Source organism: Manacus candei, unplaced genomic scaffold, assembly GCF_025592945.1.
Source record: "Manacus candei isolate 608988 ecotype Guabito, Panama unplaced genomic scaffold, ASM2559294v1 h1tg000299l, whole genome shotgun sequence".
NCBI classification, from domain to species: Eukaryota; Metazoa; Chordata; class Aves; order Passeriformes; family Pipridae; genus Manacus; species Manacus candei.
The window spans coordinates 227586-246842 of NW_026138347.1; the positions used below are offsets into that span (position 1 = coordinate 227586).

At 40.4% G+C, this 19257-nt stretch overlaps 1 protein-coding gene across 1 annotated transcript in view; it reads left to right on the forward strand.

The window, feature by feature from the left end:
- The window catches only part of COPG2 (COPI coat complex subunit gamma 2), a 34766-nt gene that overhangs the window by 9302 nt on the left and 6207 nt on the right, over window positions 1–19257 (forward strand). Inside the window, exons 9-16 of the mRNA XM_051775450.1 lie at window positions 2035–2192; window positions 3808–3941; window positions 4672–4739; window positions 5200–5388; window positions 6655–6750; window positions 11033–11276; window positions 16592–16667; window positions 18894–18997. Coding sequence (XP_051631410.1) covers window positions 2035–2192; window positions 3808–3941; window positions 4672–4739; window positions 5200–5388; window positions 6655–6750; window positions 11033–11276; window positions 16592–16667; window positions 18894–18997 — 1069 coding nt within the window. The remainder of the gene's footprint in view (window positions 1–2034; window positions 2193–3807; window positions 3942–4671; window positions 4740–5199; window positions 5389–6654; window positions 6751–11032; window positions 11277–16591; window positions 16668–18893; window positions 18998–19257) is intronic.

A 19257-nucleotide genomic window follows, 5' to 3' on the forward strand; every position in this document is an offset into this window, starting at 1 on the left:
TATTGCATTCTATATTATAGTACTATATTAGTATATTATATATTATATATTATTGTATATATTATGTGTATATAATGATATATATAATTATATATAATCTTATAGTCATTCTTAGTTGCTATTCTATTACATATATAATAGATACAATATATTAGATATATTGTATATACAATATACATACAATTGTGTATATATATATATAACTTCAACTGACTGTATAATATATACAATTATTGTGTACATTATATTGTATATTATAATATATTATATTAGTATATTATATTAATATAATATATTATTGTATATATTATGTGTATATAATGATATATATAATTATATATAATCTTATAGTCATTCTTAGTTGCTATTCTATTATATAATATTTACAATATATTAGATATATTGTATATACAATATACATACAATTGTGTATATATATTTTATATCTTGTATATAACTTCAGCTGACTACATAATATATACAATTATTGTGTACATTATATTGTATATTATAATATATTATATTAGTATATTATATTAATATAATATATTATTGTATATATTACGTGTATATAATGATATATATAATTATATATAATCTTATAGTCATTCTTAGTTGCTATTCTATGTATAATATATACAATATATTAGATATATTGTATATACAATATACATACAATTGTGTATATATATTTTATATCTTATATAACTTCAGCTGACTATATTATATATACAATTATTGTGTACATTATATTGTATATTATAATATATTAGTATATTATATTAATATAATATATATTATTGTATATATTATGTGTATATAATGATATATATAATTATAATCTTATAGTCATTCTTAGTTGCTATTCTATTATATATATAATATATACAATATATTAGATATATTGTATATACAATATACATACAATTGTGTATATATATATATATATAACTTCAACTGACTATATAATATATACAATTATCATGTACATTATGTTGTATATTATAATATATTATATTAGTATATTATATTAATATTTATTATCTATTATTATATATATTATATATGTAGTGAACTGAAGTTATATTTAAAGGGGAGAAAAGGGGGTAAATCACCTCTGGGGCCCTTCAGAAATCCTTGAGGGTGTTTGGGTTGAGAACCCCTGGAGGGTTTGGGTTGGAAACCTCACAGCTTTTGGCAGGAATCCATCGGGAAACTCGTCCCTTTTGAGCTCAGCAGGGATTTCTCCCAGAAAACAGGAGCAATTCCCCCTTTTTGCTGTGTTAAGGTGGCTTTCCCAGGCTGTGTTCAGAGCCTGTCCCTGTGCTTCCCCTCCCTCCCAGGATGTGTTCAGAGCCTGTCTGTGCTTCCCCTCCCTCCCAGGATGTGTTCAGAGCCTGTCTGTGCTTCCCCTCCCTCCCAGGATGTGTTCAGAGCCTGTCCCTGTTTCCCCTCCCTCCCAGGATTGTTCAGAGCCTGTCCCTGTGCTTCTCCTCCCTCCCGGGCTGTGTTCAGAGCCTGTCCCTGTTTCCCCTCCCTCCCAGGATGTGTTCAGAGCCTGTCCCTGTTTCCCCTCCCTCCCAGGATGTGTTCAGAGCCTGTCCCTGTGCTTCCCCTTCCTCCCAGGATGTGTTCAGAGCCTGTCCCTGTTTCCCCTCCCTCCCAGGATGTGTTCAGAGCCTGTCCCTGTGCCCCCTCCCTCCCAGGCTGTGTTCAGAGCCTGTCCCTGTGCTTCTCCTCCCTCCCGGGCTGTGTTCAGAGCCTGTCCCTGTGCTTCCCCTCCCTCCCAGGATGTGTTCAGAGCCTGTCCCTGTTTCCCCTCCCTCCCAGGATGTGTTCAGAGCCTGTCCCTGTGCTTCCCCTCCCTCCCAGGATGTGTTCAGAGCCTGTCCCTGTGCTTCCCCTTCCTCCCAGGATGTGTTCAGAGCCTGTCCCTGTTTCCCCTCCCTCCCAGGATGTGTTCAGAGCCTGTCCCTGTGCTTCCCCTTCCTCCCAGGATGTGTTCAGAGCCTGTCCCTGTTTCCCCTCCCGCAGTACCACGCCCTGGGGGTGCTCTACCACCTGAGGAGGAACGACCGGCTCGCCGTGTCCAAGATGCTCAACAAATTCACCAAGTCCGGGCTCAAGTCCCAGTTTGCCTATTGCATGCTCATCAGGATCGCCAGCAAGCTCCTCAGGGAGTCTGAGGAGGGGTAAGGCAACGGGCAATTACACTAATTAATTAGGCTTTGAGCCAACAGCAGCGTTTTTTTAGCATTTAAAAACACACACGGAGACTGGACTGTTGTGTGAAAACAAAACCCAGGGGCAGAATGACTCAGCTGGGTGCTGGCATTTTTATTAGTGGTATCCTGGGAGCACTTAAAGCTTCAGAACAAGTACCTGCTTTTCCTTTTCCCCCTTTTTTTTCCTTTGGAAAACGAAGAGTTGTGACTTGTGGGAAACAACACGACTGTTTCAGAAAATCCCCATCCCTTTTCCATGATCCCAGCACGAGATTGTTAACTGAGAGCTGGCTCTTCAGTGCACTTCTCTGAGTACTGGTAGAAGTGTTTATTTGTAGAGTGCAGTGTTTCTGGTGGGAGGAACATCATGCAGAGATGAATAACAATAAATGTAGAGCTCTGACGTAAGGGTGGGGTTGAAACGTGAAAGGTGGTGCATGTGTAGGGTAGTGCTGGGATGAGGGCTGGGCTCCTGGAAAAGGCTTGGCCAGGGGCACTCTGTGCTGGGTGAGGAACTGGCTGAGGGCCCAGAGAGTGGTGGGGATGGAGCTGCATCCGGCTGGGATCCGTCCCCAGGGGTGTCCCCAGGGATCAGTGCTGGGCCCAGTCCTGTTTAATGTCTTTCTTGATGATTTAGGTGAGGGGATGGAGGGAACCATCAGCACATTGCAGGTGAGCCCAAGCTGGGGGAGTGTTGATGTGCTGGAGGGCAGGAGGGCTCTGCAGAGGGCCCTGGCCAGGCTGGATCCATGGGCTGGTTCCAAGGGGCTGAGGTTCCCCAAGGCCAAGGGCCGGGTCCTGCCCTTGGGCCACAAGAAGCCCCTGCAGCTGCAGGCTGGGCCAGAGGGGCTGGAGAGCAGCCAGGCAGGAAGGGAGCTGGGAGTTGGGCTGGGCAGGGAGCTGAAGAGGAGCCCGAGGGTGGCCAGGGGGGCAAGAGGGCCAAGGGCTGCTGGGCTGGCTGAGGAAGAGTGTGGCAGCAGGAGCAGGGCAGGGCTTGTGCCCCTGGGCTGGGCGCTGGGGAGGCCACCCCTGGAGTGCTGTGTCCAGCTCTGGGCCCTGAGCTCAGGAAGGCCCTGGAGGGGCTGGAGCAGGGGCAGAGAAGAGCAGCCAGGCTGGGGAAGGGACTGGAGCCCAAGTGCTGGGAGGAGAGGCTGAGAGAGCTGGGGGGGCTCAGCCTGGAGAGGAGGAGGCTCAGGGGAGACCTCCTCACTCTCTGCAACTCCCTGCCAGGAGGGGGGAGCCGGGGGGGTCGGGCTCTGCTCCAGGGAACCAGGAGTAGGACAAGAGGGCACGGCCTCAAGTTGTGCCAGGGCAGGGTCAGGTTGGACATCAGGAAGGAATATTTTCCATGGAGAGTGCTCAGCCATTGGAATGGGCTGCCCAGGGAAGTGGGGGATTCTCCGTCCCTGGAGGTGTTTAAGGACAGACTGGATGTGGCATCAGTGCCATGGGCTGGGAACCACGGCGGGGTTGGACCGAGGGTTGGGCTGGATGATCTCGGAGGGCTTTTCCAACCCAGCTGATTCTGTGATTCCATGATCCTGGAGAGGTGTTTTTCCAGCCCAAACGGTTCTTTTCACAGCCACGAGAGTCCCCTGTTCGACTTCATCGAGAGCTGCCTGAGGAACAAGCACGAGATGGTGATTTACGAAGCTGCCTCTGCCATCATCCACCTGCCCAACTGCACTGCCAGGGAGCTGGCACCCGCCGTGTCAGGTGGGGCAGGGCCCTCTGTGCCCCTCAGACACCCCAAAAAGGGCAGTGAAGCACAGCAGGGACAGTACAGCATGACTAAAACACCCAACCCCTGAGTTTAGTGCTTGTGCCCAAGTTAAAGGGCTTTTGGGTGAGAAGCACTTGGATCCCTTTTCTGTGTTTCATCCCGAGCTTTGGAGAACGGGCAGCAGAGGTGGCACAGGGGACTTTGGGGTGGGAGGGAGTGTTGGAGTGGTTTGAGATGGAAAGGACCTTAAGGGCCATCCAGTTCCAACCCCAACACCTCCCACTATCCCAGGTTGCTCCAGCCTGGCCTTGGACACTTCCAGGGATCCAGAGGCAGCCACAGCATCTTTGGAAAATCCATTCCAGCCCCTCCCCACCCTCCCAGCCAGCAATTCCTTCCCAATATCCCATCTAACCCTGCCCTCTGGCACTGGGAAACCATTCCCTGTGTCCTGTCCCTCCCTGCTTTGTCCCCAGTCCCTCTCCAGCTCTCCTGGAGCCCCTTTAGGCCCTGGGAAGTAGAAGAGAACTGGATGCCCAGCCGTGCCCCAGCCAACTGTGCCACCCCCCTGTTATTGATCCGGAGATAAAACCCAGGAGGTTATTTTTAACCTGCTGAATTATGCACAGAGCTGCATGAATATTTAGCATAGCTGAATGGAGATGGATTAGATTTCCCTCTCTATTCCCTTCCTTTGAAAGAAACTCTCTTTTCCTTTCCCAGTGTTGCAGCTTTTCTGTAGTTCCTCCAAGCCCGTCCTGAGATACGCGGCCGTTCGCACCCTGAACAAAGTGAGTGCTCCCAAAACCTCTGAGCTACCTCAAGTTTTAACCTCCACACCACCCCAATGATGTGATTACTCTACCTGGAGCTGCTCCAGGCTGGAGAATTGCCTTTTTCATGCTGGATATCCTGGGGTGTCAGAAATCCTTTCTGCATCCAGGCCACGCTTGCTCATTTTTGGACCGCGGCCGGGGGGGTACAACGAGCTGTGCTTTGGTAACTTGTGAGCTCTCAGCTGTGAGGAAGCAGAGTGCTGGCTGTTTAACCCTGCAAATTCTGTGGGAAGGAAGTAACAGCTTGATTTCAGAGCTGCACAGCAGCACTTTGTGACTCAAAGTCACTCGAAATGCTGACATGAAAGAACCCGCGCGTTACGTCAAAATCTTCGAGCCTCGCCTCGCTGCACCCGAAATCTTTGGCCTTTGGGCTGTTGCTGCCATGTAACTGGGGCTCTGCCTTTCCTTGCAGGTGGCCATGAAACACCCCTCTGCAGTCACTGCCTGCAACCTGGACCTGGAGAACCTGATCACCGACTCCAACCGCAGCATCGCCACCTTGGCCATCACCACGCTGCTCAAGACGGGCAGCGAGAGCAGCGTGGACAGGCTCATGAAGCAGATCTCCTCCTTCGTGTCAGAGATCTCAGATGAGTTTAAGGTGTGCCACTGGAGGCCTCTGCTCTTGCCACCTGCAGGTTTTTCTCCCATTTCTTGTTTTTTACGAAGCTTTTCCCGTCGTTGTTTTATTTTTAATCCGGCCGTGGCTTGGTCTGCTAGAGCACAGCCAGGTTGAAGTTGGGGTGTAATGCTCTGCTTTCCAGCTTAAATATCCTCTGTCCTTTGCTCCCAAAAAGGATAAATATCCTTTAGTGGATTCCTGGCTCTGCCCTTTCCTCTCAGCACTCCAAGAAAGAATAATTGTTATTTGGTGAATTCCTGACTCTGTCCTTTCTTCCCAGCACTCCAGGAAAGGATAAATATCCTTTGGTGGATTCCTGGCTCTGTCCTTTCCTGTCACCACCCCAAGAAAGGATAAATATCCTTTGGTGGATTCCTGGCTCTGCCCTTTCCTCCCAGCACTCCAGGAAAGGATAAATATCCTTTGGTGGATTCCTGGCTCTGTCCTTTCTTCCCACCATTCCAAGAAGGGCTAGAGTTGTCATTTGGTGGATTCCATGTTGTGTCCTTTTCCTCCCAAGCACTCCAGGAAAGGATAAATATTCTTTGGTGGATTCCTGGCTCTGTCCTTTCCTCCCAGCACTTCAGGAGAGGATAAATGTCATTTGGTGGATTCCTGGCTCTGCCCTTTCTTCCCAACTCTCCAAGAAAGGATAAATGTCCTTTGGTGGATTCCTGGCTCCTGTGCAATATCCTGCAAAACCTTATCCTGCCTTCTGGTTTCCTCTTTGGGGAGGAAGAGGGATTTTAACTGTCCTGGTTGAACCTGTATCATTTCAGTCTGATACATATTTAGCAAACAGCACGAATTATGAAATTTCTACCTAGTTTTTAAAGTTTATAAATATATAATACTTCAAGGTTATAAATTCTGGTAATGAATTGGTTCAGGATGGATCACCTGTCCCTTTTCCATCCTGGAGGTGCCCTGAGGAGCACAGCAGAGTCACTGTGTGCTCACAGTGGCCTTAAATTCTTGTTTTTAATGAGAAAATTAAATACCAGACATATTTGAAATTGGAAAAGGGTTTTCAAGGCAAAAAAGACTTGGGAGGTTAAGATCAGGTTTGTAGTCCATCCCAAATTCCAGTCCCTCTAGCAAAGCCAGGCTGACAGGAGGTTGTTACTCTGAGAATCCACCACCTGATTTTTATCCTTGGCCATGAACTTCATCAAATTGAGATAAAACCCCACGTTTTCCATGGAAAAGCAGCCCTGAGTGCTGTCCTCGTGTGTTGCTCTGCAGGTGGTGGTGGTGCAGGCCATCAGTGCCCTGTGCCAGAAGTACCCTCGGAAGCACAGCGTCATGATGACCTTCCTGTCCAACATGCTCAGGGATGATGTACGTGGGGCACCTGGAGCGGGGGGCACTGGGGGGCTCTGGTTTGGGGGGTGAAGGGTCTCCTGGGTCAGATGGAAAGTGCAGGGGCTGAAGGGTCTCCTGTGTGGGATGTGGATGATGGAAAGTGCAGGGACTGAAGAGTCTCCTGTCAGATGTGGATCCTGGAAAGTGCAGGCACTGAAGGGTCTCCTGTGTCAGATTTGCCATGGAAAGTGCAGGGACTGGAGGGTCTCCTTTGTCAGCTGTGCCATGGAAAGTGCAGGGACTGGAGGGTCTCCTGTGTGGGATGTGGATCCTGGAAAGTGCAGGGACTGAATCCTCTCCTGTGTGGGATGTGGATGATGGAAAGTGCAGGGACTGAAGAGTCTCCTCTCAGATGTGCCATGGAAAGTGCAGGGACTGAAGGGTCTCCTCCCAAATGTGGATCCTGGAAAGTGCAGGCACTGAAGGGTGTCCTGTGAGGGATGTGGATGATGGAAAGTGCAGGGACTGAAGGGTCTCCTCTCAGATATGCCATGGAAAGTGCAGGGACTGAAGAGTCTCTTCCCAAATGTGGATCCTGGAAAGTGCAGGGACTGAAGGGTCTCCTCCCAAATGTGGATCCTGGAAAGTGCAGGGACTGAAGAGTCTCTTCCCAAATGTGAATCCTGGAGAGTGCAGGGACTGAAGGGTCTCCTGGGTCAGATGTGCCGTGGAAAGTGCAGGGACTGAAGGGTGTCCTGTGTGGGATGTGGATGATGGAAAGTGCAGGGACTGAAGGGTCTCCTCTCAGATGTGGATGATGGAAAATGCAGGGACTGAAGGGTCTCCTGTGTGGGATGTGGATCCTGGAAAGTGCAGGGACTGAAGAGCCTCTTCCCAGATGTGGATCCTGGAAAGTGCAGGGACTGAAGGGTCTCCTGTGTCAGATGTGCCATGGAAAGTGCAGGGACTGAAGGGTCTCCTGTGTCAGATGTGCCATGGAAAGTGCAGGGACTGAATCCTCTCAGATGTGGATCCTGGAAAAGTGCAGGGACTGAAGGATGTCCTGTGTGGGATGTGGATGATGGAAAGTGCAGGGACTGAAGGGTCTCCTCTCTCAGATGTGCCATGGAAAGTGCAGGGACTGAAGAGTCTCTTCCCAGATGTGGATCCTGGAAAGTGCAGGGACTGAAGGGTCTCCTGTGTGGGATGTGGATCCTGGAAAGTGCAGGGACTGAAGAGCCTCTTCCCAGATGTGGATCCTGGAAAGTGCAGGGACTGAAGGGTCTCCTCTCAGATGTGCCATGGAAAGTGCAGGGACTGAAGGGTCTCCTGTGTCAGATGTGGATGATGGGAATTGCAGGGACTGAAGGGTCTCCTGTGTGGGATATGGATCCTGGAAAGTGCAGGGACTGAATCTTCTCAGATGTGAATGATGGACAGTGCAGGGACTGAATCCGCTCAGATGTGGATCCTGGAAAGTCCATGGACTGAAGGGTCTCCTTTGTCAGATGTGCCATGGAAAGTGCAGGGACTGAAGGGTGTCCTGTGTGGGATGTGGATGATGGAAAGAATAGAAGTATTTTACAGACTAGAAGTATCTTACAGAATATTTTACGGACTTGAAGTATTTTACAGCATAAAATATTTTGCAGGATGTTTTACAGAATTTTTGAAGGGTTTTACAGAATTTTAAAAATATTTTATGGGGTTTTTTTAAGGATTTTACAGATTTTTTTTTTTAAGGATTTTACAGAATTTTTAAACGATTTTATGGAATTTTTTTAAAGATCTTACAGGATTTTTAAAGGATTTTGCGAATCGGGTTTTTTTTAAGGATTTTACAGAATTTGTAAAGGATTTTATGGAACTTTTTAAAAAGATTTTACAGGATTTTTAAAGGATTTTGCGAATTGTTTTTTTTAAGGATTTTACAGAATTTTTAAATGATTTTATGGAACTTTTTTAAAGGATTTTACAGGATTTTTAAAGGATTTTGCGAATCATTTTTTTAAGGATTTTACAGAATTTTTAAACGATTTTATGGAACTTTTTAAAAAGATTTTACAGGATTTTTAAAGGGTTTTGTGAATCTTTTTTTTTAAGGATTTTACAGAATTTTTAAACGATTTTATGGAATTTTTTAAAGGATTTTACAGAATTTTTTAAGGATTTTACAGAACTTTTTTTAATGATCTTACAGTATTTTTAACAGATTTTGTGAATTGTTTTTTTTAAGGATTTTACAAAATTTTTAAACAATTTCATGGAATTTTTTTTTTGAAGACCTTACAGGATTTTTAAAGGATTTTGCGAATTATTTTTTTAAAGGATTTTACAGAATTTTTAAACGATTTTATGGAATTTTTTAAAGGATTTTACAGAATTTTTTAAGGATTTTATGGAATTTTTTTAAAGATCTTACAGGATTTTTAAAGGATTTTGCAAATTGGTTTTTTTAAGGATTTTACAGAATTTTTAAACGATTTCATGGAATTTCTTAAAAGATATTACAGAATTTTTAAAGGATTTTGTGAATCAGTTTATTTTAAGAATTTTACAGAATTTTTAAAGGATTTTATGGAACTTTTTTTAAAGATCTTACAGGATTTTTAATGGATTTTGCGAATTGGTTTTTTTTAAGGATTTTACAGAATTTTTAAACGATTTCATGGAATTTTTTTTAAAGATCTTACAGGATTTTTTAAGGATTTTAGGGAATTTTTTTTAAAGATTTTACAGAATTTTTAAAGGATTTTATGGAACTTTTTTAAAAGATTTTACAGAATTTTTAAAGGATTTTGAGAATTGGGTTTTTTTAAGGATTTTACAGAATTTCTAAACGATTTTATGGAATTTTTTTAAAAGATTTTACAGGATTTTTAAAGGATTTTGCGAATTGGTTTTTTTTAAGGATTTTACGGAATTTTTAAACGATTTCATGGAACTTTTTTTAAAGATCTTGCAGGATTTTTAAAGGATTTTAGAGAATCATTTTTTTAAGGATTTTACAGAATTTTTAAAGGATTTTATGGAACTTTTTTTAAAGATCTTACAGGATTTTTAATGGATTTTGCGAATTGGTTTTTTTTAAGGATTTTACAGAATTTTTAAACGATTTCATGGAATTTTTTTTAAAGATCTTACAGGATTTTTTAAGGATTTTAGGGAATTTTTTTTAAAGATTTTACAGAATTTTTAAAGGATTTTATGGAACTTTTTTAAAAGATTTTACAGAATTTTTAAAGGATTTTGAGAATTGGGTTTTTTTAAGGATTTTACAGAATTTCTAAACGATTTTATGGAATTTTTTTAAAAGATTTTACAGGATTTTTAAAGGATTTTGCGAATTGGTTTTTTTTAAGGATTTTACGGAATTTTTAAACGATTTCATGGAACTTTTTTTAAAGATCTTGCAGGATTTTTAAAGGATTTTAGAGAATCATTTTTTTAAGGATTTTACAGAATTTTTAAAGGATTTTATGGAACTTTTTTAAAGATCTTACAGAATTTTTTAAGGATTTTGCGAATCTTTTTTTTTAAAGGATTTTACAGAATTTTTAAACGATTTCATGGAATTTTTTTAAAGATCTTACAGGATTTTTAAAGGATTTTGCGAATTGGGGTTTTTTTAAGGATTTTACAGAATTTTCCCCCTGCAGTCCCAAAATGGTAAAACCCCAGGGGGTGGTGACCCTTGAAGTTTTGAGGTTTTACCCAACGGGCCCTTCTGCAAAAATAGAAACATATTGAAATAGAGAATGAAATAAAATATTAGATATTTAGCTGTGAAGGTGTGACTTTGCAAAATGTAAAACTGCTGAAAAGCCTCTGACCAAACTGTGGGCAATTGAGATAAAAAGCTTAGAGAACAGGGAAAAGCTTTTTAGCACGTAGAGAAGGGTGTGTAACCTGAAACTGTTTGAAGTGATAAAACTTTAGGTAACTACTCCATAATGGAAAGAATAGGAGGTAAAACTAGATGTCTATTTAGATAAGGCAGACTGCACAAAGAGTGTGTGTAAAGATAATTTTGAGCCTGCTACTTTCAAACTGTGTAAAAGGCTATGTTATTTCTTGGCTCGGGGGAGTGCTCTGGGGGAGAACACCTGCCCCTTTTGCATCTCCCCGGCCGTAATAAAAGTGCTTTTCAGATTGGCAGAGGTTTCTTTGAATCAATATCCCAAGCAGAACGGAAGAGAAGGTTGTTGTGGAGAGAGGTGGCCACATGGCAACCATCTCACATCGGGTTGGGAGGGGGTTTGGGCTAGGGAATTCGATTTTTTGGGGTTCTCCAAGCATGCCACCCCCTTTTCCCCAGGGAGGCTTCGAGTACAAGAGGGCCATCGTGGACTGCATCATCGGCATCCTGGAGGAGAACCCCGAGAGCAAGGAGGCCGGGCTGGCCCACCTGTGCGAGTTCATCGAGGACTGCGAGCACACCGTGCTGGCCACCAAGATCCTGCACCTGCTGGGCAAGGAGGGGCCGCGCACGCCGGCCCCCTCCAAGTACATCCGCTTCATCTTCAACAGGGTGGTGCTGGAGAACGAGGCCGTCAGGGCCGGTGAGTGGCCACCGCCGCCCGGGGGGGCTTGGGAATTCCCAGCTGGGATTTGGGGAGCTGGGAGTGTGGGAGGGTGGTGGTTCCATAAACACTCCTGGTTTACGGAATTTTTTTAAGGATTTTACAGAATTTTTTAAGGATTTTACAGAATTTTTTAAGGATTTTATAGATTTTTTTTTTTTTTTTTTTAAGAATTTTATAGGGGTTTTTTTAAAGGATTTTACAGAATTTTTAAAGGATTTTATGGAATTTTTTTAAGGGTTTTACAGAATTTTTAAAGGATTTTATGGATTTTTTTTTTTAAGGATTTTACAGGATTTATAAAGGATTTTATGGAATTTATTTTTAAAGATCTTACAGGATTTTTAAAGGATTTTGCGAATTGTTTTTTTAAGGATTTTACAGGAGTTTTAAAGGATTTTATGGAATTTTTAAAAGAATTTTACAGAATTTCTCAAGGATTTTAGAGAATTTTTTTAAGGATTTTAGAGAATTTTTTTAAGGATTTTAGAGAATTTTTTTAAGGATTTTAGAGAATTTTTTTAAGGATTTTACAGGATTTTTAAACGATTTTATGGAATTTTTTTTAAGGATTTTACAGAATTTTTTAAGGATTTTATGGAATTTTTTAAAGGATTTTATGGATTTTTTTTAAGGGTTTTACAGAATTTTTAAAGGATTTTATGGAAATTTTTTTAAGGATTTTGCAGGAGTTTTAAAGGATTTTATGGATTTTTTTTAAGGATTTTACAGGATTTTTAAACGATTTTATGGAATTTTTTTTAAGGATTTTACAGGAGTTTTAAAGGATTTTATGGATTTTATTTTAAAGGATTTTATGGATTTTATTTTAAAGGATTTTATGGAATTTTTTTAAGGAGTTTACAGGATTTTTAAACGATTTTATGGAAATTTTTTTAAGGATTTTACAGAATTTTTAAAGGATTTTATGGATTTTTTTTTTAGGGATTTTACAGGGGGTTTTTTTAAGGATTTTAGAGAATTTTTTTAAGGATTTTAGAGAATTTTTTTAAGGATTTTAGAGAATTTTTTTAAGGATTTTACAGGATTTTTAAACGATTTTATGGAATTTTTTTAAGGAGTTTACAGGATTTTTAAACGATTTTATGGAAATTTTTTTAAGGATTTTACAGAATTTTTAAAGGATTTTATGGATTTTTTTTTAGGGATTTTACAGGGGTTTTTTTTAAGGATTTTATGGAATTTTTTTAAGGGTTTTACAGAATATTTTTAAGGATTTTATGGATTTTTTTTTAAAGAATTTTGTAGGGGTTTTTTTTAGGGATTTTATAGAATTTTTAAAGGATTTTAGAGAATTTCTTTAAGGATTTTACAGAAATTTTTTTAAGGATTTTACAGAAGTTTTAAAGGATTTTATGGATTTTTTTTTTAAGGATTTAACAGAATATTTTTAAGGATTTTAGAGAATTTTTTTAAGGATTTTACAGATTTTTTTTTAAGGGTTTTACAGAATTTTTAAAGGATTTTACAGAATTTTTTAAAGGATTTTACAGATTTTTTTGTAAGGATGTTATGGAATTTTTTTAAGGATTTTACGGAATTTTTTAAGGGTTTTACAGAATTTTCTAAAGGATTTTATGGATTTTTTTGTAAGAATTTTATGGAATTTTTTAAAAGATTTTACAGAATTTTTAAAGGATTTTATGGATTTTTTTTTTTAAGAATTTTATAGGGGTTTTTTTTAAGGATTTTACAGAATTTTTAAAGGATTTTACGGATTTTGATTTTTTAAGGATTTTACAGAATATTTTAAAGGATTTTACAGAATATTTTAAGGATTTTACGGAATATTTTTCAGGATTTTACGGAATATTTTTAAGGATTTTACAGAATATTTTTAAGGATTTTACGGAGTTTTTTTAAGGGTTTTACAGAAGTTTTAAATGATTTTATGGAATTTTTTTTTAAGGATTTTACAGATTTTTTTTAAGGATTTTATGGAATTTTTTAAAAGATTTTACAGAATTTTTTAAGGGTTTTACAGAATTTTTAAAGGATTTTACGGATTTTGGTTTTTTAAGGATTTTACAGAATATATTTTAAGGATTTTACAGAATTTTTTTAAGGATTTTACAGAATTTTTTAAAGGATTTTACAGAAGTTTTAAAGGATTTTATGGATTTTTCTTTTAAGGATTTAATGGAATTTTTTAAAGGATTTTACGGAATTTTTTTAAGGGTTTTACAGAAGTTTAAAGGATTTTATGGATTTTTTTGTTTTTTTAAGGATTTTACAGGGGTTTTTTTAAGGGTTTTACAGAATTTTTAAAGGATTTTACAGAATTTTTTTAAGGATTTTACAGAATTTTTTAAGGATTGTACAGAAATTTTTTTAAGGATTTTACAGAATTTTTTTAAGGATTTTAGAGAATTTTTTTTAAGGATTTTACAGGAATTTTTTTAAGGATTTTACAGAATCTTTAAACGATTTTACAGAATTTTTAAAGGATTTTACGTATTTTTTTTAAGGATTTAACAGAATATTTTTAAGGATTTTACGGAATTTTTTTAAGGGTTTTACAGAATTTTTAAAGCATTTTATGGATTTTTTTCTTAAGGATTTTACAGATTTTTTTTAAGGGTTTTACAGAAATTTTTACGGATTTTACAGAATATTTTTAAGGATTTAACAAGTTTTTTAAGGGTTTTACAGAATTTTTAAATGATTTTATGGAATTTTTTTTAAGGATTTTATGGAATTTTTTTAAGGGTTTTACAGAATATTTTTAAGGATTTTACAGAATTTTTAAAGGATTTTATGGATTTTTTTTTTAAGGATTTTACAGAATCTTTAAAGGATTTTACAGGGGGTTTTTTTAAGGATTTTACAGGATTTTTAAAGGATTTTACAGAATTTATTAAGTATTTTAGAGAATTTTTTTTAAGGATTTTACAGAATTTTTTTTAAGGGTTTTACAGAATTTTTAAAGGATTTTATGGATTTATTTTTTTTAAGAATTTTACAGGGTTTTTTAAGGATTTTATGGATATTTTTTTTAAGGATTTTACGAGGGTTTTTAAACGATTTTACAGAATTTTTTTAAGGGTTTTACAGAATTTTTAAACGATTTTATGGATTTTTTTTAAGGATTTTAAAGGGGTTTTTTTAAGGATTTTACAGAATTTTTTAAGGATTTTACAGCCTAGAAGTATTTTACAGACTAAAAGTATTTTAGAGAAGTATTTGACAGTATAGAAGTACTTCAGGGAATATGTATTTCAGAGAATAGAAGTATTTCACAGAATAAATATTTTACAGGCTAGAAGTATTTTAAAGAATATTTTACAGAATGTGTTTTACAGGATATTTTACAGGGTAGAAATATTTTACAGACTAAAAGTATTTTACAGAATGTATTTTATAGAATATTTCACAGACTAAAAGTATTTTACAGAATGTATTTTATAGAATATTTCACAGACTAGAAGTATTTTAAACAATATTTTACAGAATATTTTACAGACTGGAACTGTTTTAAAGAATATTTCACAGGATATTTTACAGGCTAAAAATATTTTAACGAATATTTCACAGGATATTTTACAGACAGAAAGTATTTTAAAGAATATTTTACAGGATATTTTACAGACAGAAAGTATTTTAAAGAATATTTCACAGGATATTTTACAGACAGAAAGTATTTTAAAGAATATTTCACAGGATATTTTACAGACAGAAAGTATTTTAAAGAATATTTTAAAGAATATTTTAAAGAATATTTTAAAGAATATTTTAAAGAATTTTTTAAAGAATATTTTACAGAATATTTTATAGTCTAGAAGTATTTTACAGAATATTTTACAGAATATTTTACAGAATATTTTAAAGAATATTTTAAAGAATATTTTACAGACTAGAAGTATTTTAAAGAGTATTTTACAGAATATTTTACCGGCTAGAAGTATTTTAAAGAATATTTCACAGGATATTTTACAGACTGGAAGTATTTTAAAGAATATTTCACAGGATATTTTACAGACAGAAAGTATTTTAAAGAATATTTCACAGAATCTTTTACAGACAGAAAGTATTTTAAAGAATATTTCACAGGATATTTTACAGACAGAAAGTATTTTAAAGAATATTTTACAGACTAAAAGTATTTTACAGAATGTATTTTACAGAATAATTTACAGAGCAGAAGTATTTCAAAGAGTATTTTACAGAATATTTTACAGACAAGAAGTATTTTACAGAATATTTTACAGACTAAAAGTATTTTACAGAATATTTTACAGACTAAAAGTATTTTACAGAATATTTTACAGACTAAAAGTATTTTACAGAATATTTTACAGACTAAAAGTATTTTACAAAATGTATTTTACAGAATATTTTACAGGCTAGAAGTATTTTAAAGGATATTTTAAAGAATATTTTACAGAATATTTTACATACCAGAAGTATTTTAAAGAATATTTTACAGAATATTTTACATACCAGAAGTATTTTGCAAAGTATTTTACAGGATATTTTACAGACTAGAAGTATTTTAAACAATATTTTACAGAATCTTTTACAGACAGAAAGTATTTTAAAGAATATTTCACAGGATATTTTACAGACAGAAAGTATTTTAAAGAATATTTCACAGGATATTTTACAGGCTAGAAATATTTTAAAGAATATTTTACAGGATATTTTACAGACAGAAAGTATTTTAAAGAATATTTTACAGAGAAGAAGTATTTTACAAAATGTATTTTACAGAATATTTTACAGGCTAGAAGTATTTTAAAGAATATTTTACAGAATATTTTACATACCAGAAGTATTTTGCAAAGTATTTTACAGGATATTTTACAGACTAGAAGTATTTTAAACAATATTTTACAGAATCTTTTACAGACAGGAAGTATTTTAAAGAATATTTTACAGGATATTTTACAGGCCAGAAGCAACATATCGTCTTCCAGGCCCTTCTTGGAGTGTCTCTTGAAGCTGAGAGGCAATTCCTGCTACTTCCCTGTTTTATTGGGAATCCCCTCTTTCATTTTTATGGAGTCTGTACTTCCCCAAACATCTCCCTCTCCCCTCCGGGGGTGGAATTCCTCCGGGCTCGTGGTTGCTGAGGGGTTTCAGCTCCTTGTGTGGGAAAACCCCCGGATTTATCACATCCCCTGACCCACCACTGACAACACAGGAACAATTTAGCCTTTCCCTCAACTCCAGGATTTATGGGGTGGGGTGGGAAGCTGGGAATCGGGAATTTTGGGGTGCTTTGCCTTTTTTCCCCCCGGCATTCCCTGTTCTCTTCCCCGCTCTCTCTCCAGCCGCCGTCAGCGCCCTGGCAAAGTTTGGGGCCCAGAATGAGAATCTGCTTCCCAGCATCCTGGTGCTGCTGCAGAGGTGAGTTTTGGGGGGGCTGGGGGGGCACAAGGGGAGCAGCGAGGCCGGAATTTGCGCCGGGGTCGTCGATCCCGGCGGGGGAATTGGGAGGTGTCGGTTTTGCGCCTTCCCCGCGAGGCCGGAGGGAGCAGGAACTGCTGGGAACAGGCACGGAAAAGGTGGGATGGGTTGGGGAAGTGTGGGAGTGAGCTGGTCTGGAACATTCCTCGGTGGGTAACAAATCATGGAATCACAGAATGGTTTGATTGGAAGGGACCTTAAAGGTCATCCAGGTCCACCCAGGGACACCTCCCACTATCCCAGGTTGCTCCAACCTGGCCTTGGACACTTCCAGGGATCCAGGGGCAGCCACAGCTTCTCTGGGAAATCCATTCCAGCCCCTTCCCACCCTCCCAGCCAGCAATTCCTTCCCAATATCCCACCTAACCCTGCCCTCTGGCACTGGGAAGCCATTCCCTGTGTCCTGTCCCTCCCTGCCTTGTCCCCAGTCCCTCTCCAGCTCTCCTGGAGCCCCTTTAGGCCCTGCCAGGGGCTCTCAGCTCTCCCTGGAGCCTTCTCTTCTCCAGGGGAACATTCCCAGCTCTCCCAGCCTGGCTCCAGAGCAGAGGGATCCAGTTCCAAAAGCTTCTGTTCATCCTCAGTTTTGGGTGGGAAGGGACTTGAAAAACCACCCAGTTCCAACCCTGACAGCTTCCACTCTCCCAGGTTGCTCCAACCTGGCCTTGGACACTTCCAGGGATCCAGGGGCAGCCACAGCTTCTCTGGGAAATCCATTCCAGCTCCCTCCCCACCCTCCCAGCCAGGAATTCCTTCCCAATATCCAACCTAAATCCCTTTTAGTTTAAAACTGTTCCCCTTTATCCTGTCCCTCCCTGCCCACATAAAAACTCACTTTCCTTCTGCAGAGCTTCCCTACATGTGAACGTTATTATTTGTTAGGCACCCCTTGAAGCAAGAAAATCTATTCCCAGTTTACTCATAAATAAGTTCAGTGTTTGCCTGAGCAGCTCTGGAGTGTTCCCATTTCAGGGCTCTTGTTAAGACATGATTTCATCTCGTTCTCCTGATGTTCCACTTGGGTTTAAACCTCAAGTTAAACTTCAACTCCTGCCTTTCAAACTTTTTGCTTCATTTGCAAATCCCAGAATCAGCTGGGTTGGAAGGGACCTCTGAGATCATCCAGCCCAACCCTTGATCCAACCCCGCCGTGGTTCCCAGCCCGTGGCACTGATGCCACATCCAGTCTGTCCTTAAACACCTCCAGGGATGGAGAATCCCCCACTTCCCTGGGCAGCCCATTCCAATGGCTGAGCACCCTCTCTGCAAAGAAATTCTTCCTGATGTCCAACCTAAACCTCCCCTGGCACAGCTGAAGACCGAGCCCTCTTGTCTTGCTGATGGTTGCCTGGGAAAAGAGCCCAACCCCCCCCGGCTCCCCCCTCCTGGCAGGGAGTTGCAGAGAGTGAGGAGGTCTCCCCTGAGCCTCCTCCTCTCCAGGCTGAGCCCCCCCAGCTCCCTCAGCCTCTCCTCCCAGCACTTGGGCTCCAGTCCCTTCCCCAGCCTGGCTGCTCTTCTCTGCCCCTGCTCCAGCCCCTCCAGGGCCTTCCTGAGCTCAGGGCCCAGAGCTGGACACAGCACTCCAGGGGTGGCCTCCCCAGCGCCCAGCCCAGGGGCACAAGCCCTGCCCTGCTCCTGCTGCCACACTCTTCCTCAGCCAGCCCAGCAGCCCTTGGCCCTCTTGCCCCCCTGGCCACCCTCGGGCTCCTCTTCAGCTCCCTGCCCAGCCCAACTCCCAGCTCCCTTCCTGCCTGGCTGCTCTCCAGCCCCTCTGGCCCAGCCTGCAGCTGCAGGGGCTTCTTGTGGCCCAAGGGCAGGACCCGGCCCTTGGCCTTGGGGAACCTCAGCCCCTTGCAATCAGCCCATGGATCCAGCCTGGCCAGGGCCCTCTGCAGAGCCCTCCTGCCTTCCAGCACATCAACACTCCCCCAGCTTGGGGTCACCTGCAATGTGCTGATGGTTCCCTCCATCCCCTCACCTAAATCATCAGTAAAGACATTAAACAGGACTGGGCCCAGCACTGATCCCTGAGGACACCACTCGCTGCCAACGCACTGAGGGAACTCTGAGTGTTGTTCCAATATCAAGTCCAGCCTTTCCAGTGCCACTTTAAGCTCAGCTCTGGGCTCTCCTGGGCTGAGCCTTGCCCTGCTGTCCCCCCAAATCCAGGTGCATGATGGACAGCGACGACGAGGTGCGGGACAGAGCCACCTTCTACCTGAACGTGCTGCAGCAGAGGCAGCTGGCCCTGAACGCCGCCTACATCTTCAACGGTCAGTGAGAGGGACAAAACACTTCTGAGCTCTTCTTTCACAGGTTAATTCTGGTTTTAGCCCTTGCTGAGAACGGCAGAGTCAGCCAAGTGTGGTGTGGATTGGCTGGGAAACGGGGCCGGGAGTCTGAGCTGGGCTTTTCTCACTGACTGGGCCTTCACCTGGGACGGGTTTCTTGACCTTTGCTCCGTCTTTTTTCCGTGACAAAACAAGGAGAACACGTCTTGCTGCCAGCCTTGGCTGTAATATTGCTTTACTAT